Source organism: Monomorium pharaonis, chromosome 10, assembly GCF_013373865.1.
Source record: "Monomorium pharaonis isolate MP-MQ-018 chromosome 10, ASM1337386v2, whole genome shotgun sequence".
Classification (NCBI taxonomy): domain Eukaryota; kingdom Metazoa; phylum Arthropoda; class Insecta; order Hymenoptera; family Formicidae; genus Monomorium; species Monomorium pharaonis.
The window spans coordinates 16,156,892-16,184,872 of NC_050476.1; the positions used below are offsets into that span (position 1 = coordinate 16,156,892).

Sequence of the window (27,981 nt, forward strand, 5' to 3'; positions counted from 1 at the left end):
GAAACGAACACCCAAAATTATTGTATGCTTGTTACATGAGAACTGCGCAGTGTAACTTTAGACTTCGAGTAAATCACATTTCGCATGAATTGTGAATATAGTAGTGCAAAAACAATATTTGCTGTGAACTCATCTTTAGGATGCACATGTTACTTTTTTCTTTATAAACAACATCAATAAACTTACAGTAATTGTAATAAAGGTAGTTGTTAATTATAACTATATTCGAATTAATTAATTTGATTTCAACGCGTATTTTCACATAGAAATAAATTAAATCTGAAATTAGTCGCATATAAAAATTAAACTTTAAGTACAAAACTTTTCGCGATCAATACGAGTCTACAACGTGTTATAGTGATGGTGTAATTATTTTGTTAATATAATTTTTTTCCATTTCCAAATACAAGAAAATCTGCAAAATGGCGCTCATAACGAACTACTGGAGCCTAGATGGAATAATAATTCTAACAATTCTGTTTATAATCGTCTACCTTTACATGACCCGTAATTTTAAATACTGGGAAAAACGAGGTGTTTTCCAAATAAAACCAACACCTTTCGTGGGCAATTTTATGGAATGTCTACTTCTAAAGAAAGCCCCATCATATTATCTAAAAGAGCTCTACGACCAAGCGAAGAGTGAAGCTTATCTAGGTTTCTATATTTTCGATAAGCCTTTCTTACTCCTTCGCGATCCTGAAATTATTAAGAGCGTTATGATAAAAGACTTTAATACCTTCTTCGATCGATACGCCTCGTCTGATCCGAATGATCGTATGGGTTATGCCAATCTCTTCCGTATCAAAAATCCAGCTTGGAAAATTGTGAGAACGAAATTGACGCCATTCTTTACATCGGGTAGAATGAAAAAAATGTTTGGCCTAATGTTAGAATGTGGGAAACACTTAGATGAATATCTCAATTCGCTGAAATTGGATGGTAAGTTGAAGATTTCAATAATTCATGAAATAAAAAAATTTCTTTTAATGAAGAATATAATAAAGAAAATAACTAAATTTGAGTTAAAAGTACACATTTCTCTAGTTCAATTATTTAACTTATTGTTTTAGTTAAATTAACGGCATATTGGATAGCATAACAAAACATGAGCACAATAGCGACATAAAAATAATTTAAAAGTCTCAAATTAGTACATTGGATACATTATGAATTTAACTGTGTAAAATTTTAAAATATATTACAATTTTGTTAAATTTATAATGTCGTATTGTAGATGTTTACTTAGAGCAGTGTGGACGCGAGAATCAGTCTACAGCTAAACAGATTTAATTTTAATTAATGATATTGTCAACAGGTAAAGGATTAATAATAGACGTGAAGGATATAAGCTCTAAATTAACTATGGATATAATCAGTAGCACTGCTTTCGGGCTTGATGTGAACGCGTTCAAAGATCCGAACACTGATTTCCGCAAATATGGCAAGATGATACTTCAAACTAATTATATACGTGGCTGGGCGATACTCGGATTTTTCTTTCTTCCAAATCTAGTTCGTCTGTTTAAACTAACAATGTTCGGTAAGGATACTACCATGTATTTGCGTAAACTTTTCTGGGAGACAATCACTAGACGTATGAATTCTGGCGAGAGGAGATACGATCTTATCGATATTTTGATCGAGCTCAAGAAGAACAATAGTGATGAAGAAATTGAGGGCTTCAGTAAGCGAAATAATTATACTTTATATATGAGATTAAATAAAAATGTGTTATATAATGGCTTGCGATAACAAAATTAGGGTAACTAACAAAATATCTGAGAAATAATTACGCTAACCGACTTTAGTCAGCAAATACAAAAACCACCAACAGATGAGATTTTATAGATGAGTTAAATTTTAGAATTCGATGGGGATGATCTCATGGCACAAGCAGCTAGTTTCTTTACAGCTGGTTTCGATAGTTCCGCAGTGCCGGCTGCTTTCGCGTTGTATGAACTCGCGTTGCAACCCGACATTCAAAGTAAACTGAGAGAAGAAATACACGAGGCGCTTAACAATTCCGATGGAAATGTCACATACGATATGGTAAACAAATTAGCCACTTTTGTCAAATGATTTCTATGACAAGCGCTTCATAAAGATTATTGATTGATATTTTTGCCGAATACTTCTGATTTTATTCCTGAATAAATTTTAAAATTTGACAAATTAATGTATTAAAAAACTATATTTTACTAGCTCATATCGTCATTACCATATATGGATATGGTGATAGCAGAAGCTTTAAGAAAGTATCCACCGTTGGGATTTTTAAATCGCAAAGCAATGCAAACTTACAAAATACCGAATTCTAATCTCGTACTTGAGAAGGGTACACCGGTTTACATCCCGATGCTTGGCCTACATTATGATCCGCAATATTTCCCCGATCCTGAAAAATTCGATCCGGAACGATTTAGTGAGGAGAACAAACGCAATATACCGTCATGTGTTTACTTTCCATTTGGAGGAGGTCCACACGCGTGTATAGGTGAAGAAAATCGATTTTAATTGTCATATCAGCTAAAGATTGATATTGCATACGAAATTAGAACGAAAATTTGAAACCATATTTCCAATTTGTACAAATTTAGATTTTTACATCTAAGTACGTTATAAAGTCATGTCATTAATATTTAACTTTATAAAATTGACTTTAAAAACACAAATTAATATAAGTAACATAGAGTATCAAGAATGTTGTTTCATGCATAAATTATGAAATGAATAATGAAATGAATAATCATTAAAAATAAATTGCAATGTAAGGAATTAATTAATATTGATGCAATTAAATTAATGTTGTATTGCCATAGTATCATTCTAAACTTTTATTCAAAACTTTTTCAGTCTGATGATAGACTTTTTAGTTATAGCATTGATGGCTTTAATTATAAAGTTGCAAAATAAAATCAGTATTTTTTTTTCAAATTTGTTTTTTTAGATTAATAAATATATTATATTATATTATTATATTTATATTATATTATGTATATTTTTCAGGAAATCGCTTCGGACATTTACTGATAAAACTAATACTCACTAAACTCTTAAATGAGTGTGAAGTGACACCGTGCGAAAAAACTCTGATACCAATAAAAATTGAACCGTTAATATCCACGACAACCCCATTAAATGGCGTAATGTATCTCACCTTGCGAAAAGTTAATACTGTTGATTAAAATAAGAAAAATATATTAACTTTTTAATATTTTTTATATATACTAAAAAAAGATATAAAATGTTTAATATATTAACATTAGCGGACTAATCTGTATTAATAACATAATAACATAATAAGAAATATATTTTTTGTCACATGTGCGTCGAAGTGATTCTTGTGAATTGACAAGTGAGAAAAGGACCATTTTCGATGCACAGGTATAGCGAAATGCGCTATTTCAACACGAAAGACTTCAATTCTTATTCCAACATGTATCTAGATTGTTGCAGGAGTAACAAAATATCAATTCAACTCTTAAACTCGACTTTAGGATAATACATATAACTTACGACTACTTACCAACATAAAATTTAAAATATATTTTGCTATAGTTACAAAAAATATATAAAGGGGAATTTTTGTCAAATATTTTTTGGTCATCGGCAGAATGATAGTTTTTTCTTTATTCATCTCGACATTGTAAATATATATATAGGAGGCAGGCACGAGAGCAGCCGGTCATATGCTGATGCGATGATATATGTATGTACATATACAGCTATATATGTATATCCATTTTCATTCACTTATTCTCATTTACAAAATAACGTTATAATATTATATTAGTAATTCGCCCACGAGCATTAACTGTATTTTTGTTCTTCTTCCTTTAGCTCTTCGTATATCAGGTAAATATATACTATATAGGTAAATCGGGTCATAAAACGTCTTAAAGACGTCTAAAAGACGTCTTTCTGATAGTTTTATAAGACGTTTTATAAAAATATAAGACGTTTTTTAGACGTCTTTAAGACGTCATAATGTTCTCTGGCGCTTCACGCCGTCTGCATCGCCATATATAATAAATATAATAACCTGAGCGGTCTACCGGATTACCAGTAACAGCAGCAGAAGCAAAACTTAAGCACAACACTATATTATGGTCTATCATCTGGTTTATTGTGAAATTATTGTCAGAAACGTTAAAGCCCAGCAAACCTTAAATATTCAACACACAATGTAATAGAAAATTGGCTTATCAGAACAAAGGACAAACTTGTGCGTAAAGAAAGAGAAACTAAAATGAACATTTATGAGTGTCTATGATTTATGTTGTATGATTCCTCTAAATCATCTAACGATTTGTCTGTCGGCGCCAATAAACTTCCTAGATAATTGGGTATGCAAGTTAGTGCTGGATTATCGGTCGTATGCATCTCACGTGTTGCAAGATAGAATCCGCCTCCGATATAGCATTCACTGAAACAAATGATCTATATAATTCCGTCTGAACTAATTTGAGTAAACATATTTATTCAATTACATTATTACTCACATAGTAAATCAAACAAACATCAGCTTCCAAATTTGCTATTCGTAAATCCAGTTCCTGCCTTTGTATCAGTAAATATGGAGATCTCGAATCCTTCCAAAACTGTTTTCTCAGATGTAATAAAATCCATTTTTGCAATCAACGCCTAGAATGTAATGCATTTTTTGTCAGTGTAATAAAATAATTCAGGAAATTAAACCATTGATTAAAAATCTTTACTCACCAAATTTTCAGTTTGAACAGTATCGAGTTTCTTTCCAACATTCTCCAAATCCTCGCGCGCTTGCGCTACTCTCTGTACTTATTGTTCCGACGACAACTTATTGTCCTTGAAGCAAGTCCTGTAATCGCTTTTTCGCCTTCAATTTCCGACGTTCAGATTGCTCTCGTAATATCTTTATTCGTCCCAATTCTTTTTCTAGTTCAGCTTTCTTTCGTACATAATAATGTCGTAAATAAAATGATAGTCGCGGTAGACAATCTTTTTTATTGCCGATATCTCAAATACGTACTTTTCGGATTATATGCAGATTCTGATATGCCCTTCTCTCAGCTTCAAGTAACCATCCTTCAATTTTTTGAATTTTTCCCCAAGACTTCACTTTTTTCCTTAAAAAAATTAGCAAAAGCAAAATCATCACTAATAATTTAAAAGTATGCATTTTTAATATAAACGCAATGTAATTATATAAAAAAATTGTAAATTAAAATCTCACAAACTTTCAATTTCTTCAATTTTCGCTAATATAATTATGTTTTCCTTCATTAACTTCTAAAACGTTTGTTTTTCCGTTACAATTTTGTTACTCTAGAATATTCGCATAATTTACATTCACGCAACAAAATCAAATTAAAAAAATTTATATAATAAATGCTGACTTTAATAGAAAAAGTCGATTCCAATTCTAGAACACAATTTCTAAAATCTGCAATTTATTTGTTGATGGTCCATTAACAAATTATTTACTTCTTGTCTTTGAAGAACATTTTCTTGATACAAATGAGCGATCAATAAAGCTGTCTCTGAAAGAACATGTATTTGTAAAAAATATACAGAAATTATTTTCGTTATTTCTCAATTAAGAAGAATAAAACAGAAGGTAACATAAAACATATAAAATAGTTAAATCTTATACCTTTGTGCAAGAGTATCAGGTGATGTAGAGTCATTTCGTGTATTCACAAAATCCAACTGATCGCCTGTTAATGACGATCCTGTATTAGATGTATCGATAAGATTATCAATGGCAGTCTCGGAATCAATAGATGCCTTCGGCGGAAGTACCACTATCGGTGTAACATTAACTCGGTTTGTATTAAAAAGTTAGGTGGCTTTTAAAATAATATACGAGAAATATAACATAATTATCTTGTAGATTAGTCATTATATAAAAAATTATTTATTACGTTTATTTGAGAAGATATAAAAAAATAGTTATACTCATTAATCTTGTCTCGTCGAGATAGCCCAGTTTAAAAAAAAATCGTCTTTCTAGACCGCTTAGTTTCCGAGATATCGATTGAAGTAATTTGAACGCACCAGATCTATTTTGTACGCGCGCGCCTGGCCGCGCGTCAACTGACGGCGCTCGCGTGCGCGCGGCACCGTCGGCCGCCGCCCTCAAGTAATACTGCTATTGTTAACACGTTTGCAGTGGTCTATCTTCATGAATCGCTTCGAACTTTTGGGAAAGGTTACTTTAACTATTTAATAAGACGCTGTCAAAATTTCAGCTCTTAATATTTATAACTGTAGCAACAGTGATTTAAAAAAAGAAAAAAATTATCTCAGCTTTTAAGCAAGCTAAAACAATGTTTTTTTTTTGAAAATTTAAAGAAAAATCGCACCTTTTAAATACATTTTATTCCATTTTGATAGCGTTAATATTTTAAAAGTGATTTAATTGTTAATTAGGCTTATTTTTTACACGTTTATTTGAGGCACTTAATTGAATTGCACACATTTAGCAATACCGATATATCATATTGCAACTTTTTAAGAAGAGAAAAAACTTTGGTTCAGGTTTGTGCATATTCTCAAAAATGTAGAAATTAAATTTTAGTGAAGCACGTTTTGAATAAACAATTGATATTACTCAAAAAGTTGTTAATATTTTTTGATAAAATTTGGTACACTTTTTTATTGTTATAAAAGCTATATTTTCTTACAATTTTAAATGCTTGAGTTAATTTTTAAGAAAGTTATTAACAATTAAAAAAATGGCCATTTTTCATGATTTTTTCTATTTTACAACCAAACTAATTGACCGATCTTAATGAACCAAATTTATTATTGTAGATCTACTTAATACCTACAACTTTTATTCAAAACTTTTTTCGATTCCGTTTTTAATTTACAAGACGCAAGCAAAAAACTGCTTCTTGTTCACTTTAACCCGTAATTTTGCAATAATCCCCAGCTTTTTGCGAGTGGCAAACGTATCTGTCTTAATGTACGCACATTACTGCCCAGTCTACAATGAGTCGTTGGTCGTTGGTCGTAAGAAATTTAACCAATCACCGTTGATCTTAGAGAAGAATAACCGAACATAATTGGTTAAATTTCTTACGACCAACGACCAACGACTCATTGTAGACTGGGCATAAGGCCAGGGCCACGATTCTTGAATTTATTCGCAAGAAAAACGTATTCGCAAATTCTGTTCTTACAGAAAAGTTGAAAATTTATTGGCTATCGTATGACTTTCAACCAATAAACTTGCAACTTTTCTGTTAGAGCGGGTATTTGCGCATACGTTTTCTTGCGAATGAATTCAAGAATCGAGCCCCAGATCTACAATATAGTAAGCCTAAAGCCCTAAGGAGTTAACCAATTATATTTGTTTATTCTTCTCATACTCGATTATAATTTCTTATGGCATAAGGCTTACTACACCTATTGTAGATCCGGGCTAATTGTGCTTTACGCACAGTCAAACCTGAGTTACCAATTTTTTCCCCAAAAAAGTCTAATTTCGCTGGACTATTAATCCAACACAATTTTTTAATTCTCGCACATATTACGTGTGTGGACGGGCTGTACTGGAAATAACTTCCCAGCTAACCTTGTTTAGATATTCCTAAAATATTCGTGGAAAAATACACGTGGGATACTGTTTATTAAGTTTGCAGCAAGATTCGACCTCTTTCCGTAAGTAAATTTATTCATATTTTCGTTTATGTATATCCTATATATACCTATATAATGCATCCTACACGCACATGCACTGCACGTACACATACATTGAGTATTATTATTGTTGATATAAATTATTTACGGGAAGAAGTAAACTTAGAATAAGATGCTTCTAAGATCAATACTATTAAATTTCCCGTCAATTTAAAAGATAAAATTTGTTTGGTTAGGTGCTGGGTGCCAGTTGCCTGCTCGATGACATTTGACCTGGGGCTCGATTCTTGAATCCATTCGCAAGAGAAACGTATACGCAAGTACTCGCTCTAACAGAAAAGTTGCAAGTTTATTGGTTAATAGCCATACGATAGCCAATAAATTTCCAACTTTTCTGTAAGATCAGAAGTTTCTCTTGCGAATGAATTCAAGAATAGAGCCCCTGGGGCTCGATTCTTGAATTCATTCGCAAGAAAACGTATGCGCAAATACCCGCTCTAACAGAAAAGTTGCAAGTTTATTGGTTAAAAGTCATACGATAGCCAATAAATTTCCAACTTTTCTGTAAGAACAGAATTTGCGAATACGTTTCTCTTGCGAATGAATTCAAGAATCGAGCCCCTGTTCTTTTTAGCTGCACTGATGCAATAAGTTAAAGTGAGACAAATATATTTTTTCTCATTCTAACTTGTTGCACCAGTGCAGCAGTGCAGCGAAAAAGAAAGACCAATTGTGTGGTCAATGCCGACTCGCGCTTTTGTTTCCATGTATCCAGGACGCTTCGCACCAGCTCAACGAAGTTAGCCCCCCCACTTTGACTTTTCTTAATTTTCTTTTTACCAATCGTTTGGTGGTTGTTTGGTAGTGTTTGGTACCGTATTCCAAACATTTGGTGGTTTCTCGTTTTTTCAGGAAATCAAAAACAAATTTTGGTTCTTCTGTTAGCCCCCCACTTTGACTTTTCTTAATTTTTTTTTTTTTTACCAATCGTTTGGTGGTCGTTTGGTAGTGTTTGGTACCGTATTCCAAACGTTTGGTGGTTCCTCGTTTTTGCAGGAAATCAAAAACAAATTTTAATTTTTCTGTTAGCCCCCCCATTTTGACTTTTCTTAATTTTTTTTTTTTCAATTGATTGGTCGTCGCTTGGTGATGTTTGGTACCGTATTCAAAACGTTTGGTGGTTCTTCGTTTTTTCAGGAAATCAAAAATACATTTTACGCGACTGACCAATCAGGAAGCTCGTTTAAAAGCAAACATTGGGTCTGTTCACATTGCTTCCAACGCCCGGATACATATTTATCTCGTTTCAAGTACAAACATTTTTGAGGATTTTAAGCAAAGCGAACAAACCTATTAATTAATGATTCCCTTGTATTTTAATGGTATATTAAGTACCCAAATTCAAGCAGTTTCTACATATGGTTTCTAGTAACAATATAATATATTATGATACAAATGCATATGAAAGTGCATGGAAGTATGAAGATTTTGTTAATCTTTTGCATGGAAAGTCGCAAACCCATGTAGTGCAGAGAATGCTTTGCACACACACACACACACGGGGGGGGTGCATGGGGGGCCTTCGGCCCCCCCTCCCGCATCCACCCCGTCCAAGTCGCTAACCCATGTGGACTTTACTTTGCTTGCAATGTACATTGGCAACCTATGTATATTGCAAGCAAAGTAAAGTCCACATGGGTTAGCGACTTGGACGGGGTGGGTGCGGGAGGGGAGGCCGAAGGCCCCCCTTGCACCCCCCCCCCCCGTGTGTGTGTGTGTGTGTGTGTGTGTGTGTGTGTGTGTGTGTGTGTGTGTGTGTGTGTGTGTGTGTGTGTGTGTGTGTGTGTGTGTGTGTGTGCAAAGCATTCTCTGCACCACATGGGTTTGCGACTTTCCATGCAAAAAATTAACAAGATCTTTATACTTTCACGCATTTTTGTATGCATTTGTATCATAATATATTATATAGTTACTAGAAACCATATGTAAAAACTGCTTGAATTTGGGCATTTAATATACCATTAAAATACAAAGGAATCATTACAGATACACATACATTTTGAATTCGCGCCTTTATTTCATGCACACATGACCACCGAGAATGCGTATATGGCCGCAAAGCATGTACGTATGACCGTAGAGCATGCGCACATGGCCGCGGAGAGTGTTCGTGTCGCTACATTTCGTCGATGTGACATGTTACATGTACCAAACGATCACCAAAAATCGCCTTATTACGCCGATGTGCAACTAAGGTGTAGTTACATTGTAAGAAAATGGACCAATCCCAATCAAGTATTGTGTTGTCCGGAATTTTATGTGTAATGGCCTTTAGGACAACGCGCTCGAATCGGGTGTTGATGTTATTTAACGCAATGTTGAGATAGTAATTAATGTTATGATAGTAATTAATAGGTTTGTTCGCGTTGCTTGAAATCCTCAAAAATGTTTGTACACTTGAAACGAGATAAATATATATCCGGGCGTTGGAAGCAATGTGAACAGACCCAATGTTTGCCTTTAAACGAGCTTCCTGATTGGTCAGTCGCGTAAAATGTATTTTTGATTTCCTGAAAAAACGAGGAACCACCAAACGTTTTGAATACGGTACCAAACATCACCAAGCGACGACCAATCGATTGGTAAAAAGAAAATTAAGAAAAGTCAAAGTGGGGGGGGCTAACTTCGTTGAGCTCTTCGCACCTGGGGCTCGATTCTTGAATTCATTTGCAAGAGAAACGTATTCGCAAATTCTGTTCTTACAAAAAAGTTGAAAATTGATTGGCTATCGTATGGCTTTTAACCAATAAACTTGCAACTTTTCTGTTAGAGCAGGTATTTGCGCATACGTTTTCTTGCGAATGAATTCAAGAATCGAGCCCCTGTACAATTGTGGCGTGAAAATCCTGTTTAAGGGGATCCAGGAGTGCCTTTGAAATTTGATCGAGGTCGATAAGGTAGAGTCATTCGTGCACATCATTAATGAGATTTTATATGTATTTCTTGTATAGATTTAGAAATCCTTTTCCAAAATTAAAGTACACATATTAATATTAATCTATAAATTGGATTTTATATTGAAAACGAAAAAAATTTTTTTCATATTGCTCTACTTATCGACTTTTTACGTGTACATAACCCAAATTTTCGTTTTTTCATTTTCCAATTTGCGGAATGCGAATCTTTTTTTCTAGGATTCTAATCTTATTTCTAATTGCACGATATTATTCCTGAGAGTTTTTTCTAGGGGGCGACGTGATTATTTTATACATATAAACTATAGATTTTTTGTATGAAGCAAATATTGGCTTAGTTTACATCGTGCATTTGATACGCGTATCAGGTACCATATTCGTATCAAATTCGTACTAAATATTTAGTACGCACGATGTAAACGCTGCCGGATCAATTTGGTACGAGCGTATCAAGTAGGAGTATCGTACTAAACTGATACGCGTACCAAGTGATACAAATGTCGATGTAAACGCATAAAACGCATTTTAGAGAGAATTTAGCAATTGAGCATAACCTCAGTGCTAAAATCTAAAAACCGGTGTGAAAATGCCTTAGTAGGAGACATCAACATGAATTAAATTTGTATTATATTTTTCACAGTACATGCTTAGTACATTCGATGTAAACGCGCCCGTACTAAGGCTTTGGTGCGCACCAAACTTAATACGTGTACTAAGGTTTTGACGATGTAAACTAAGCCATTGTCGTTAGGTGACTAATAAATAACAATTTTTTTTTATTTATCGGAACAAATCGTACGTCGCCCCCTTCATTTTTGTGCGTACTTTAATCCTGTAAAAGGATTTTGCATTCTGTTACTCCAATTCGAAAATCCAAGTTCCCAAAAAAATGTCGGTAACTCTGTCACTCCCGGATCCCCTTAAGCTTCATGGCGTGCTCCCGGATATGTTGACCGGACACCGCGATAGATTCTCAAAGCAATTCCACGAATTGAAGAGCTTTTACAATACAATCAAACATATATGCAGTATTTTAAACATTTGATACAATTCCTTCATTACCAAAGGTAAAGTCTCCAATAATCTCATCTTCTCATTTGATTTGCAATTATAAATATGACGTTATGAAATGTCAAATAGGACAAACAGCGTGGATAATTTTAACTTTTAACTTATTTAACAACTTAAAAATAGTGTGTTCATGTTTGCACTATGAATTTCAATAATCATCAATTGTATAGCCAACATCTAATCGATTACGGCGTAATTATTACGCATTAATTTCTCAACAGCACTTGATCATTCTTCATTGTTCATATTTCTATTTATAGTATGAAAAATAGAAGACTTCATTTTATATGGTAAACGTTTCCTATGTGATAAATGTTTTTTTAAGAAAAGCCCAGCAAGCAAAATGCTAGCAGCTTGCCGGCAATATGCCAGCAAACTCGAGCATTATATCGCAGCAGATTTCAATCTGCTGCTTCCTCATTAAGCTTAGTTTCTAACAGCACAGATTATCAACATAAAATATTGATAGAAATGCAGCAAAAATCGAATATTATCTGCTACCATAACATGACAGCAAATTCGTAGTAAATATCAAACACAATCTGACAAATTAAACTCTAAACGCAGAAAGACAGCAAAAACAAAGCATGAAATACTATCACGCTGCGACACCAGAAACGCGGCAAAGATACAGCACGATGTGTCACATGAAGTACTGACAGCAAAAATGCAGCAGAAATCGAGCACAGCCTGCTGTCATGCATGCCGGCGAAAACGCAGCAGATATAGAACGCGATCTGCTTTATCGGTTGTTGATGGCAAAAACATAGCAGAAATCGAGCACTAAGCTGTCGTCACAAGTAATCGCAAAAATATAGCAAAAATTTAACACGATATGACGTATTATTGTAGGAAAATTAGTTTTAAGACAATTGGCCGTGCGTTTTCGTTTGATGTGTCCATATCGCGGCGGTAATCCATTGGCGGTAGGATCATAAGAGTATGTCGCGACGGCGATCCGTTTAGCGGTAGGATCATAGTAATGCGTCGCGACGGCAAACGCATTTGGCGGCAGGGGCTCGATTCTTGAATTCATTCGCAAGAAAACGTATGCGCAAATACCCGCTCTAACAGAAAAGTTGCAAGTTTATTGGTTAAAAGCCATACGATAGCCAATAAATTTTCAACTTTTCTGTAAGAACAGAATTTGCGAATACGTTTCTCTTGCAAATGAATTCAAGAATGGAGCCCCAGGATCTTAGCAGCGCGTTGGCGACCGCGGTCTCTTAGTGGGCCGCTACAAAGAAAGTTCCGAACTGCGCATTATTCTTTGTCGGTATCCTGTTTTTCCGAATTTGCGACTATAAAACGGAGAGCAGAGTGACACCCGAGGCAGTCGTTGCGGGAGCGTCCCAGATGCGCACAGTAATAAACGGATACAGCAGGCTGAGTGAAACGGACACAGTAACAAACGGACACAGTAACAAACGGACACAGTAACAAACGGACACAGTAATAAACGGACACAGTAACAAACGGACACAGTAACAAACGGACACAGTGCAAAACGGACACAGTAATAAACGGACCCAGTAACAAACGGACACAGTAATAAACGGACACAGACCAAATGCGCACACTGCACATGCGCACGGGCCAAATGCAATCTGTGTACATTGCAAGCAGAGTAAAGTCCACATAGGTTAGCGACTTGGATGGGGTAGGTGCGGGAGAGGGGCCAAAGGCCCCCCTTGCACCTCCCCCGTGTGTGTGTGTGTGTGTGTGTATGGGCGTGCAAAGCATTCATTGCATCACATGGGTTTGCGACTTTCCGTGTGTGCATTTGGTCCGTGCGCATGTGCAGTGTGTGCATTTGGTCTGTGTCCGTTTATTACTGTGTCCGTTTGTTACTGTGTCCGTTTATTACTGCGTCCGTTTATTACTGTGTCGGTTTGTTATTGTGTCCGTTTGTTACTGTGTCCGTCTGTTACTGTGTCCGTTTATTACTGTGTCCGTTTATTATTGTGCGCATCACTTATAACAACCAACTGACTCGCGCGGCTGGGCGACGCGTGCAGTACGCGCGCAACAATACCCAGACAGCACATGTAGATTATGAGAACGATAATAGGATATTGCGAAAGTATATTGCAATATTCGTATAATATTAGAGATACGTCTGTGATATGGCGAGTATATACTCATAACGTACTATGTCCGCGTTGCCTTATCCCATAGAATTTCGCTGGCAGTTTATGAGAATATACCGAATATATCTTAAGAATGTTATACGTATGTCTAAAGTATATCTTCAGTATATTCACAATTATATGTCTACAGTATGTTCACATTATATGGGCTCATGCATAGTGAGAGGAATAAGGAACAAGGAATTAAACATACAGAATTAGCAAGAAGAAATAAGAAGAGGAATTAATCATTTCGCACATCAGGAAGCTATCGCGAGAAATGAAGCGTAATATCTGTTGAATACGCTGGAGTGCTTTGGGAAATTATGCTCAGATAATTGTAGGTTATAACCTAAATAATATATGTATATATATATATATATATATTATTATAGTTTACGTTACTATATTATATCTTATGTGCATACCAGAATTATCTGGGCGTAATTCCTGAGAAAACCACGTTGTCCGTGAGTTCGTGTTCGCACGTTCACATCCTACACTTCACCACGTGTCTGCATCACACGGCAGACGAAAATGCGTAACGTTACAGATCATAGATATAGCGTTGACATGATTCACTTTCGATATTACGCAGATATTTTGGAAATATGTGATAGATATACATGAGATATATCATAGGATATTTTACGGATGTTTTGAGTATATTAGATATAATCTCAGTATATTCAGTAGGAGTTGCGAAGTTCAGTCGCTATATTCTAAGTTTATCTTGAGGATATATCAAAATGACATTCTACTGAGACGTTATATGAATGTTTTACGTATATTCGGTATGATCACAGTACATTACGTATGAGAGTATAATATTCGTACGATATCTGGTGCTGTCTGGGTAGATTATGCGCGATGCGTCTTCTACGATAATTATGCTTAGAGATTAACGTTCAACATCACGTATTGTCAATACAACGAAGAGTTTTCTTTCATGACGATAGAAAACTTAGAGTTTCTTCTATCGTTAATTGCATTATTAGTTACGATAGATTTTCAGTGATTTATTTAAAATAGAAACCCGAGAATCTAATTGATTTGTATTTTATAAACCATCACTTATCTAAATCAAAAAGAACAAATTTAAAGAAATAATATCATTTTCTATCGTTTTTGCATTTTCTGTTAGAAAAGTTTGTTCCATTGTTGCATCATTTTGATTAAATATGAAGAAATATTTATGAATATATCGTGTAAGAGAAAAAAGATAACGATGAAAGAACTCGATGTGGCAAATATTATAATAGACGAATAAAAAAAAACTATCAATTTGAGAATCAATCGTGAATTTACGATAATGATTTTACGAATAAATTTACGAATTTTTATCAATGTTTTCATCAAGGATTTAACAGTACGATACAATTCAATAAGAAACAAAGTTAGAATTGTATGATACTGTAAATAAGATATTTAAGAAAAAGAAAGAATATATCGTCAACAGGGCCGGCGTGACCTTTTGCGGGGTCTGGTTCAAAAATTTTGCGGGGCCAGAATACACATTCAAATTCTATACTTAAATTTTACAGTAAGGAATTATTTATTGTAAGTACAAAGGATGTTACATATATTTTTTGTAAGATAAATATTACATAATTTGTCTCGCTTTTTTCGTTGCAAAATCTCTGATTACGTCATCAAAATTGATTAAGTTTGCTACTTCGCTATCTATTGAAAGAATAGCCAGAGATGTAAATTGGTCCTGGCTTGTTGATGATCGAAGATAATTTTTTATTAGTTTCAACCGCGAGAAACTATGTTCAGCTGAAGCCACGGTTACTGGCGTTAACATTATTTGTAACGCAATTAATAAATTTGGGTATGCTTCCGAAAGATTGTTTTTTATAATGTATTTTATCGCATCTAGAGCCGAATAATTGGCTTGTGTTATTGATCGGAACATCTTATATAATCTCTTCAAAAATTTCAATTCCGTTTAAATCTCCTTCCAAATGTAAATAAAGATCTTGACAACATTTTAATAAATATTCATTATCTATCATAGTCGGAAAATTAACCGAAAAATACTGCTTGGCGGGCGGCGGCGGCGGCGGCGGCGGGTGCGGACCCGATTCCCCCTCTAAGGCTCACAGGTCACGGACCCGAAAATTTTGCGTCAGCAATCCCCGCTCCGCGAGACCCCCCGATCCGCGTGACGTCATGCCCCCGCGCGCCGACAAGTTTCCCCCGCACATCCGCTCGCCATCGGAGCTCCGCGTTAAATCTCTTTTAGTATTAACTATTTCCGTTTATTACATTTTCAATATGGAATATCCTGCAAATAGTACATGTACGTTGGAATTTTTGCAAAATTTTTTTTTAATATTCATCTAGACTGCGATTCAAAATCTCAACAAAAGCATCAACAAAAAGTACAAAGTACTAACGTTATTTAACAAATTAAGAAATGTGTCAAATGAATAGAAGGTATAACACTAATTCGGAATGGGAATCTTACGGATAATGTGCGAACACTTTTATATGTATATATATATCCCAAAAAGTGATTTCGGTATTAAACTGCACAATAATACTACATTAATTATTATTTATTGCAATTTGCAAGGGGAAATTTAAAAGATGGGGATGAGGGGGTTTAATTCCCTTTTATTGTAGATTTATGATATTGTCAGGAAAAGCGTTGGGAATGAGCGTGTTACGCCCATAGAACTTATACTAATGGAAGGGGGAAAAGAACTCGTCCAAGAAGTAGAAAACTAGTTCTGTCTCATTTCATGTCAAATCATGTTCTATCTATTCTTGTCGCACAAATGTTGGATACAGTTTCGGCATACAGATAATATATGCTATTCCCCTTCCATTAGTATAAGTTCTATGATTACACCACGTCAAACACCACGAGAACGATTAAAGACCGATACCGCGCACTATAGGAAACTGCGTAGTAGACGACCGGAACTTTTACCGTAATACTTAGATTGATAGGAATTCAGGCGGACAGCGGAAAGATAAACAGATTCACTAGACTCTAAACTTACTACAGAGAGAGAGAGAGCGAACAATGACAGAAAACGTTTATTCAAATACTTAAGACTAAGCTTTTATTACTTATTTTATTACAAATATTACTAACAGCTTTTATTACGATATAAAAGTGTACCAAATTTTATCAAAAAATATTAATAACTTTTTGAGTAATGTTAATTGTTTATCCAAAACGCACTCCACTGAAATTTAATTTCTTCATTTTTGAGATCATGCACAAATCAAAGTTTTTTTTTCTTCTTAAAAAGTTGCAGAATCGATATATCGGTATTACGAAATGTGTGCAATATAATTAAGTGCCTCAAATAAACGTGTAAAAAGTAAGCCTAATTAACAATTAAATAACTTTTACAATATTAACGCTAACAAAATGGGGTAAAATGCATTTGAAAGATGCGATTCTTCTTTAAATTAAAAAAAAAGAACATTGTCCTAGGTTGCTTAGAAGCCAAGATAATTTTTTTTAAGGAAAGGCTACTTTAACTTTTTAGAAAGAAATCCGAAAAAAAAATTGTCCGATAAGCAAGTTATTATATATACAATACAACATTATTATGATGAGACTTTATAACATTTTACATTAAAAAATGTATTTCTTTATTTTTTATAATATTATAAAAGATATTTTAGTAAAATGTTAAAAATTATATATGTTTTACTATAATTATAATGTTTAAAAATATTACATTATCTGCTCTTAAAAACATTTCAAAATAATTTGCGTGGTAGGGTAATCTAGTCGAAGTCATCGGTTTTCTACGATGCTAATATTGGTTTTCTTACTACACACCCATTTTAATGAAAAACATGGTTTGTACTTATTTTGAATATACACGCAATTCTAATAAGAAAGAAAAATATTTCACGTCCTTGATATGAGAGATACGTATTTTTAGAAGTTCAATGACTTTTAAGTCTAGTAACTTTCACTATTCTTCTTGCTTCACGCGCGCGGCACGTGGTTCAATAGATATACGACGCATTACACTGAGAAATTTATTTGGTTTAAAAAAAACAAAATTTGATTGAATCGACTAAATCTCTTGTTTGTATATGGGCAAACAAATGCATCAGTTGACGCAAAAAAACATTTAGTTGGTATTTTTTATAACATTAACATAAAAATTAGATTTAGTAAACCAAATTATAAATAAATGTTAACGATCGTTTTCTTCGCCAGTAAATGAATACAACAAATATATTGATTAATCGATCTTACTGGCCAGATTTATTAGTTAGGTATCATACAACGTTTCATTTATTATCAAATTATAAATTGTGTGAAACAAAATTTTTGGTTGATATCTAAGGCAATCTTTGTTCATAAAACCAAATTTATATGTTAATAATGTAAGTTAAAAAAAGAATGTATAGTAGCCAAAGAAAAATTATCTTATTTTATTTTAGATTTTGTATACGTATTATATAAGGCGTTCGACGACTATATTGATGTGAACTTTTGATTGCGACCACTTCGATTAAAATTGGTACACTCATTTCTGAGATCTCGTAATCTCTTGCGCGAAAAAGCTCACTTGATTTATTTTCCAGATTCACATGTATGTACACACACACGCAAAGTCAGTTTGTCCACAAAGGGGCTTCACAATGTGCCCACATACAATTTTATAAAACTAACATAAAATTATTTTGTAATGTAAGTGGTGAATATTGTACGCGAATATGATACGCGAAAAAAATATAATAAACTTGATAATTCTGAAATCTCGAGATCTCTTGTACGAAAAAGTTCATCACTTATTTTCCACAGATTTACAATACATGCACACATACATGCAAAGCCGGTTTGTCCTTCAAGGGGCTTCACAATATGCCTACAATTTTATAAAACCAAAATATTAAAAAAACTATTTTGTAATGTAAATGGTAAATATTGTGAAAATAATAAACGTGAAAAAATCTAATAAGTTAATAAAAATGAAATAAATATATAACATAAACAAATACATGATATACATGTAAATGTCAAAAATATTGTAATATTAAAAATTAATAAAATTACAAGCTTCTGAATATGCAAGCTAAAGATATTTGTTAATGCAAATATGTATAAAATTAGCACAATAATATAATTACAATCATATATGTATTATATATATATATATATATATATATATATATAAATATATGTAATGTAAATGATAAATATTGGTATGCGAAAAAATTTTAAAAATTAAAAAATAAAATAATAATAACATAGACAAATAATATACGTAATATATATATTAAATGTAAAAAATATTATATTATTAATATAAAAATAATACAATTACAAGCCTCTGAATGTTCAAACTATACCTACGGTAAAGATACTTGTTAATGCAAATATGTGATGTATAATATACATATAAAATATATGTATAAGTGGCGACTATTAATATCCACACATATTTAATAATATATATTTATATATAAATTAAAATAAACACGAGGAAAAAATAATTATTAAATACTTTTACATTACATGTTTTTTTCCATATAATTTAAGATTATCTTTTTTTGCAACTTTATATACATATTACTATTTTTGCTTGTTATAAAATGTTGTTATTACAAAGTTAAGAAAAAGAATAATATTAAATATATGTAGTTCTTTAAATTTTAATGTATATCAAATGTATAATCAATAGATAATGTATAATCAAAAAGAAGACGTTTTTTTGAAAACCAGCGATGTTCATGAAATATTATAATCTTAAATGAATTTGAAGACGCATATCCTTTTAAAAAATATTAAATAAAGTTTAATAATTGGAAAAGAAAACGTTTTTTGGATATAATATTTCCTGAACATCACTTAAATCAGTGATGTTCAGGAAATATTATAGTCAAAAATAAATTTTAAGACGCATTACCTTTAAAAAAAGTTTACATAAAATTCAATAATTAGAGTTATATAATTAGAATAGTTAGATATTTAATAGAAAGCAAAGAATATGATAAAAATAACAAACGTCAGTATAGTACAAAAAAAGCCGTACCTGCCCATTATATCAGGCATTAATGGACTAATTATTTACAAACATAATTCCAAAACGAAGCTTCAGAAAAAGTTTAGCCATGGAAAATAACGTCTTAAAAGTGACAAAAAAATATAAATGTTTACATTACAATATTTGCAGATTCTAAATTAAAACGGAAAACAAATTAGACCACCAATAATGTCAAACTTTAATCTTGAGAATGTGAAACACCAAATACAAAAAGATTAAGTGGTGTACTAAATACATGAAAACATATTTGAAAATTCTAGATTTTTTAATTTTTCTAAAATAAATTATTTTTGTAAAAAAAAAACTTAATTTCAAATTATAAATCTTTTAATATTTTAAAGAAAGAACATAATACTTTTAATATTTAAAGATGTGACTCCATCACGGATGGCAGTTATAAATTAGAAATTCATATTATAAGTTACTCGGAAGATGAGAACAGAGACATGGAAAAATAATGTAATAAAAACGAAGTTATAGGTATAAAGATAAAGGCATACATATTAAATTAACACATTTAATAGTATGTATAATGAAACTTAATGTAATTAAAAAAAGAAGTAATTCTTTAATTTATACAAAAAGGAGTGAAATCCCATCAAAAAACCTTAAAAAGGTAAAAAAGATACGCCAAGTACATAAACGCGTGCTTTCCAAAATAAATTTGAGATCAATACAGTTAGCCAAGTATATTTAAAAAAAGACTTAAAGAAGTTTAATAAACATCCATTTAAAAATTGCTTAAACGGGCTTGATGATTAAATAATTAAATGATTAAAATCAACCAACGGGATTAGCAAAAACTTGGCGTGCCTGGCTCGTTAAAATGCAATGACTCATTAATGTTATACGATATAAAAATTATTTGTACGAATCAAATAATAAAAAATAATCTATGAAAAACTTCACAAAGTTAAAAAAGATATGTCAAATATATAAATGCATTAAAAAATGGTTCTATTCAAAAATTATTTAAAAAATGGGATTATCAATAATAATAAAGCAAAAACTGACAAATAGTAAAACAATATCCAAGTCACATTAATTACATTCTTGTATATACATTTATTAATATTAATAACATAGACCACATAGAGCCTCGGAAATTCAGAAAAAATACGAGCCGGGCACGTCAAGTTTTTGCTTCATTATAATCCCGTTGGTTGATTTTAATCATTTAATCATTTAATCATCAAGCCCGTTTAAGCAATTTTTAAATAGATGTTTATTAAACTTCTTTAAGTCTTTTTTTAAATATACTTGGCTAACTGTATTGATCTCAAATTTATTTTGGAAAGCACGCGTTTATGTACTTGGCGTATCTTTTTTACATTTTTAAGGTTTTTTGATAGAATCATAAATATTTTGTAAATATTTTATAAATATTGTGTGTTGTCTGGTAACAAAATCGCATTAATTATTTAAAAAGTAATGCGACGTCCCTTCAAAATTATTATCATTCACAGACGTCTATTAGATGTTTATTAGACGTCGAGAAATGACTTGCAGCTTAAAATAATTTTTTATTAATAATTTATTGTTATTGTATAAAGACTGTTATTGTAAGGTTTTGAACGAACACAATAACACCAAATCACGTTACATCTAAATCAGATATTTCTAGACTTTCTTTTAGATGTAGATGGCTCCGACGTCTAATAGACGTTTATCCGATCTTTTATTTCTCCTTAGGTAGCGAGGACTCGAGTGGGGAAACAAGACGCAATTGCTAAGGGCCATGGAGGCGTCGGTTCTGGACACACATCAATCGTTCGGCAGATCTCATACAGCACAGATACAACGGCCCCAGCAGCTAATTCTTGCCGATTTCCATAAATAGTCTCGACCACAGGTATTCAGAGCCATTATAAAGTGATTTCAGTTGAGTTCGCCTTTTCGCCTGAAATCTCCTTTTGTATCGGACTTAGTGTTAGTCAAAGTGATGTCAAAATGCTATCAAATTGATAAAAAGCACGATGTCAAAGTAATGTCAAAATGATATCAATATGATGGCTTTTTGACTGCAAAACGTCCCATACTTTAAGTAGATTTTGATATCGGAATCGTCAAACAGACGTCATTTTGATGTCATTTTAACATCATGTCTTTTTATCAATTTGACGGCATTTTGACATCACTTTGACTAAACTCTACACAAAAATAAATTTAAAATTAAAATTAAGTTATATTAAATATAAGCAGGAACAAAATAAATACAAAAATATATTATAATTCTATATTTTAGTGTCAGTTATACTTTTATTTGTACTATATCAATTGTACAATAGTTTCGTGTATTCTTTATCGCATCACATTACATCATTCTTTATTTCATATCACAATAGATATTACAAAAGAGAAATTGCACGTATAAATATTAATTATAAAATGCCATTACTAAACTATCGGAAAATCGTAATTTAACTGCATCTGCACATAGAATCAATGCAAAAAATTAAAAATTATCAGAAGAAACACACTGATGAAATGACTAATAAAACACACTTTGCTTTTAATTATTAAATTAATTTAATATTTTATAACTTAACTACATATATTCATGAATAACTGCAGTTCGCAGAAATATCTTTTCTTATATAAAAGTGTCCAAAAATATGCATAGTATTACATATAGCTTACAAAAGAATTTACAAAAGAATACAGAAAATTTAAATTCAATATACAATAATAGCAGGGTTAGGAACGTTACCTTAAAAAAGTAACGCGTTACCGTTACCGTTACTTTTTGTAAAAAGTAACTCGTTACCGTTACTCGTTACTTATTTTAAAAAGTAACGCGTTACCGTTACTTAGAAAGTAACGATTCGTTACTTTTTTCGTTACTTTTTTGAAATGCTAAAGTAAAATGTTAAATTATAAAATTACATTATTTAATAATCAATATAATCAAAACTTAAAACTTTAAACTAGTTTCTAATATATAGCAAGCTTTTTTATATTAAACTCAATTAATAATTATTCTAATTTTTTATATTAATATCTTTATTTTTTTAATATACTTATCTTTATAAGAATTTATATTGTAATTCACAAATGTCATTTTGTCAAAAATTATTAATAAACTTTGTTTTTAAAAATTAATGTTATATAAGCATTCTAATATTCATTACCAGTATTGAAAATCTATAGTTCAGTTTCATATACATATACTATAGACTTTTAGACTTTTAATACTAGCAGTGACTATCGGAATGCAGCCTATATAAGGTAGAGAATATTTTTCAAACATATATTTAAAATATATATTATAAAATATGGAAATAAATATTTTATAATTGCATTTATTGCACGTAACCTATAATCTAGCAGATAGGTTATACATATTGTATGTATTTGCGTATTGAAGACGACTATCTACAGTCTTTTAAATCTCAAAATAAAAGGTTTACGCATCGCATTAACAAGATATTTCAACAGGGCATTCTCATGTGGCATTGACTTCCAGCGCCCTATATCGGAATATTTTTATCCAATTAAGAATTAATTATCCATTAAGAATAATGCGCGCGACCAGTACGCGATCTATTGAACAGATATAAAAGATATAGGGAACTAAAGTAACGATAAAAGTAACGGCTGAATTCGTTACCGTTACTGTAAAAATGTAACGACGTTACCGTTACCGTTACAGACATAAAAAAGTAACGAGCGTTACCAAAAAAATGTAACGAAAACGGTAACGGCGTTACAAGTAACGCGTTACTTCCCAACCCTGAATAATAGTATCAATAAATCCATATAGTATCGTATTTACCCTTCACATGCCCATGACATTTTAGTTTCACTCTTTAACTGTAACTGTGCAAACGTATTATTAAATTCATTTTTTTACATCTTTAATTTTACATATTGACTTCATCTTTTTACATTCTTAGTTTCATACATATTACTCAGTTCTATATATATGTATATAAAACATCATGCTAGTTACTTGACTAGTTTGAAGAAAAATGGCGGACGTGAGAATACTCACTTTTATAGTGCCTTAATAATATTTTGTGCTATCTGGGATTATATATACAGATAGAGTGTCCCAACGCACATGGGTCAATGTTCGTAAAAAGGTAAAAGCTAATGTATCACTAATTCGGTTCTACTCCGGAATAAACTTACTCCCTCTAATACGCTCCAATCTATAGTGATACATTACGTATAATATATTGTAAATTACAGCATATTTTGAAACGAGCCATATGCGACATAAAATAACCTTTTCTTTCTGTTTGTAAACACTCGTACAGGTGTGCCACCTACAGATTACTACAGATGCAATTTGGAAAAATCATAGCACAAACAAGACCTGTAGAAAGCCAGCTGTCGGTCTAACCCCAGCTAGCCAGGCCTGTTAAAATCACATATCGTGAAAGCTTTACAGCAAGGATTGTTTCAATTTTCACAACAATTTTATGACAAGTAATTCTCTGTTGCTTTGTCTTCTAAAAGTTCCAAGCAAATTTACGGCAAAAGTTTTCATCACACGATGCTGCAAATAACAAAGAAAGACTTGTACATAAATTACGTAGCAAAATTACAAGATTTGCTCCGACACGATAAAATGCAAAATTTAAGCAAATAACAGAGCAAACCTTGCTACACGACATGACAATTTATGGCAAAAACAGGAAATCTTGTTAAGCATAGAAGAACGGCAAATTAGTAGCAAGAACAAAATAAAACTTGCCGAGCATACTTTCGCAACAAAATTGCGACAAGCTAGGTGTGTCCGTAAACAGCTTAGTTTTTGCTGGCAAGGCTTGTCGCAAATAGTATGACGCATATTTTATGCAAATAACAGGGTTAGATTATCGGGTTTTAAACTTTATTTCTGGGTGACTTTATATACTAATATCTATCTCGAGATGACGCATTTCTCGTGAAAAAGATTTACCTACTGGATTAATAAAAGGGGCTCGTCGAGAACAGAGAACCAAGTATGATTACATCGTTCACATATGATATTGGACTAATCAGTCCAATATTTCATTTTTGTTGACCTTAATTTCGACAAAATTTGTCCTGTTTTTGCCACAAATTTGCTATCATATTGTGCATGGCAAGGTTTGCCTTGTTTTTGCCACAAATTTGCTATCATGCTATGTACAGCAAGGTTTGCTCTATTCTTGCCACAAATTTGCTATCATATTGCGTACAGCAAGGTTTGCCTTGTTCTTGCTGCAAATTTGTTGTTATGCTTTACTAGCAAATTTTATCTTGTTATTTGCATAAAATATGCGTCATACTATTTACAACAAGTCTTGCCAGCAAAAGCTAAGCTTAATGCGGACACACCTTGTCGTAATTTTGCTGCAAAGGTTTGCTCGAGTTTGCGGCAAACTTCGCGCAAAGTTTGCGTCATTTTGCTAGCATATATGTTAGCATTACTTAAGATCAGTGTCGAATGCTAGCAAATAACAGCACAAGGGACGACGTAAATGCGTAGCAAGATGCAACATCTTTATATTAGCAACATGAGAACAATTTGTGCTCATACATACATTTGTGGCTATCTGGGGACTTGTCCAAATTTTAATTTAAATTTTTTACAAAAAATAATTATTAGCAAACAAAATAAAAAAACATGCAAAAATTAGCAAACGACTAGCAATCGAATAGCGTTTTCCAACTTATTGAAAGTGTTAAGCCGACAGCTGGCTTCACACCGGTCTGATTACTGTGCAAAGATTACGAGAGCAAACTAAGGGAGAATTCACACCTTGGCAGAAAGGCAGAAAACAGAAAAGCAGAAGCCAATCAGAATTTATAATGGTAGCAAACAATGCACTCTGCTTTTCTGTTTCAGAAACTGTCGACTACCAACGCGAGTTCTGATTGGTCTTCTGCTTTTCTGCTTTCTGCTTTTCTGCCAAAATGTGCATTCTCCCTAAGAGGTAAAATATAAATTTTATTGAGTATAAATTTAATTGAATATTGCAATGTTATATTATAAAATTCAATTAGATTTGTATTCAGGTAAAATTCATATTTTTATTATTATAATATTATTTTTATAGGAGAAGTTAAAAGAAGAATTATTTGATATTATAAATATAAAATTCATATTTTCTAAATAAAATTGACATTTTGTTATCATATAGAAGCAGATGGCTCTAAAAGGAATCAAAGTTTTAGAACTAGCTGGGCTAGCTCCTGGATCTTTCTGTGGAATGATTTTGGCAGATTTTGGGGCATCTGTTATCAGAGTAGATAAGGTAATTAAGAAATGAATTAGAATATTGTACTAAAATTTATGTAAATAATAGCAGAAATTATTTATTTTATTATTAATATTTACTAATTAATATTTACCATATGATATAAAAGTATAATTTTAAATTAAAGTTTTATTAACAATTTTATTTTAATGATCTTTCATTATTACAGATTAAAGGACAGATGTTCAAAGATTGTTTGGGCAATGGAAAGAGGTCAATAGCATTAAATTTAAAATCTGAAAAGGGTATTAATATTTTCAAAAAATTAAGTGATGAAAGTGATGTTATTATTGATACATATAGGAGAGGTATGTATATAAGATATATATTAGTGTTGAATTTAAATAACAGTTGTTAATTTAATGAGAAAGATTTCTAATCTTAAACTTTAATGTATAATATTTAAAAAATCAGTATTAATAAAGAATATAATTAATAAAAAATAAAATTTTTTAATTTGTACAAATCTATAATTAATAGGAGTCATGGAAAAATTAAAAATTGGTCCAAAAGAACTTATGGCTACAAATAAAAGACTGATATATGCTAGATTGACTGGATATGGTCAAAATGGCTCTTACGCAGATATGGCTGGTCATGACATCAATTATTTAGGTTTATCAGGTAATGTGTGCGTGCGTGCGTGCGTGCGTGCGTGCGTGCGTGCGTGCGTGCGTGCGTGCGTGCGTGTGTGTGTGTGTATGTGTGTGTGTGTGTACACATACATAACATATGTATAAATTGTTAATATAGGTTTACTGTCTTTACTTGGCCGATATAATGAGAAACCTACACCACCCATCAATAATCTTGCTGCAGGTTTTGGTGGTGGTAGTTTAATGTGCGCTCTTGGAATAATTTTAGCGTTGTATGAACGAACTAAAAGTAATGTAGGACAGATAGTAGATGCATCAATGGTAGAAGGATCAGCATACTTAGGATCCTGGTTATTCAGATCCCAGAAAATGGGTATATGGGAAAATCCACGTGGCAGAAATATGTAAGTGCATTTTTTCAAAAACACGAGCTTTTGATTTTTCTTCTGTAGAAAATTTTTTAATTACTCTTTCCACAGGTTGGATACAGGAACACATTTTTATGAAACATATGAAACGAAGGATAAATATTACATGTGTGTTGGAGCGATAGAACCACAGTTCTACAAAATTTTCCTAGAGAAACTTGGTCTTTCAAGCAACGATGTACCGCAATTCGACAATTTTGAAGAAAATCGCCGCAAAATTACGGAAATCTTCAAAACAAAGACTCAAGCGGAATGGTGCACTATATTTGATGGTACTGATGCATGCGTGACACCGATGTTAAGTTTGAAAGACGCCACGTTGCATCTTCACAACAAGCAGAGGCAGACATTTACGATTACAGGAGACGACATAATTCCAAATCCTGCTCCTCGTTTATCTCGTACACCTGGCATTTCTCATGAAACTGATAAAAACCTACGAGCGGGTGAAAACACCGTACAAATCTTAACTGAATTGAAATTTCAGTCTAATGAAATTAACGATCTATTGTCAAACGAAATTGTTTATCAAGTGCAACACAACTCTAAACTTTTTAAACATACTACCCACATAACCAGTATGATATAATAAAGATATAATATTAGCATCTTGCTACGCATTTATGTCGTCCCTTGTGCTGTTGTTTGTTAGCATTCGATGTCAGAAATAAAATTCTTTACACGTTTCAAACATTATGCTAGCATTACTTAAGATCAGTGTCGAATGCTAGCAAATAACAGCACAAGGGACGACGTAAATGCGTAGCAAGATGTTAACATCTTTAAATTATTAACAACATGAGAACAATTTGTGCTCATACATACATTTGTGGCTATCTGGGCTAATTTAGATATAACAGGTTTGTTTTAATAATATACCCA

At 32.3% G+C, this 27,981-nt stretch overlaps 2 protein-coding genes and 1 long non-coding RNA gene across 5 annotated transcripts; 2 read left to right on the top strand and 1 right to left on the bottom strand.

Moving 5' to 3' along the window:
* The first annotated feature begins 14 nt into the window (after positions 1-14).
* LOC118647712 (cytochrome P450 6k1-like) lies at positions 15-4,700 on the top strand. The gene is made up of 6 exons (XM_036293111.1): positions 15-202; positions 411-942; positions 1,319-1,687; positions 1,868-2,052; positions 2,206-2,497; positions 3,010-4,700. Exons 2-6 carry the CDS (start codon positions 423-425, stop codon positions 3,186-3,188), a joined length of 1,545 nt encoding a protein of 514 aa, XP_036149004.1. The 5' UTR covers positions 15-202; positions 411-422; the 3' UTR covers positions 3,189-4,700.
* On the bottom strand, positions 4,474-8,730 carry LOC105839324. Its single transcript, XR_004964744.1, has 5 exons — positions 8,508-8,730; positions 5,639-5,789; positions 5,015-5,111; positions 4,726-4,933; positions 4,474-4,647 (listed from the first exon to the last, which is right to left on the bottom strand). It is a non-coding gene; the product is annotated as an uncharacterized LOC105839324 (long non-coding RNA).
* On the top strand, positions 7,400-27,981 carry LOC118647708 (alpha-methylacyl-CoA racemase-like). Of its 3 annotated transcripts, XM_036293101.1 has the most exons (8): positions 7,400-7,653; positions 21,535-21,694; positions 25,664-25,751; positions 25,959-26,072; positions 26,245-26,383; positions 26,556-26,699; positions 26,829-27,075; positions 27,151-27,981. In XM_036293101.1, the coding sequence occupies exons 4-8, from the start codon at positions 25,965-25,967 to the stop codon at positions 27,686-27,688; spliced, it is 1,176 nt and encodes a 391-aa protein (XP_036148994.1). In that variant the 5' UTR covers positions 7,400-7,653; positions 21,535-21,694; positions 25,664-25,751; positions 25,959-25,964; the 3' UTR covers positions 27,689-27,981. The 3 variants fall into 3 exon arrangements, with proteins under 3 accessions (XP_036148994.1, XP_036148993.1, XP_036148995.1); XM_036293100.1 differs by lacking the exon at positions 25,664-25,751 and having other exon boundaries at positions 27,151-27,980; XM_036293102.1 differs by lacking the exons at positions 7,400-7,653; positions 21,535-21,694; positions 25,664-25,751 and adding an exon at positions 23,790-23,927 and having other exon boundaries at positions 27,151-27,980.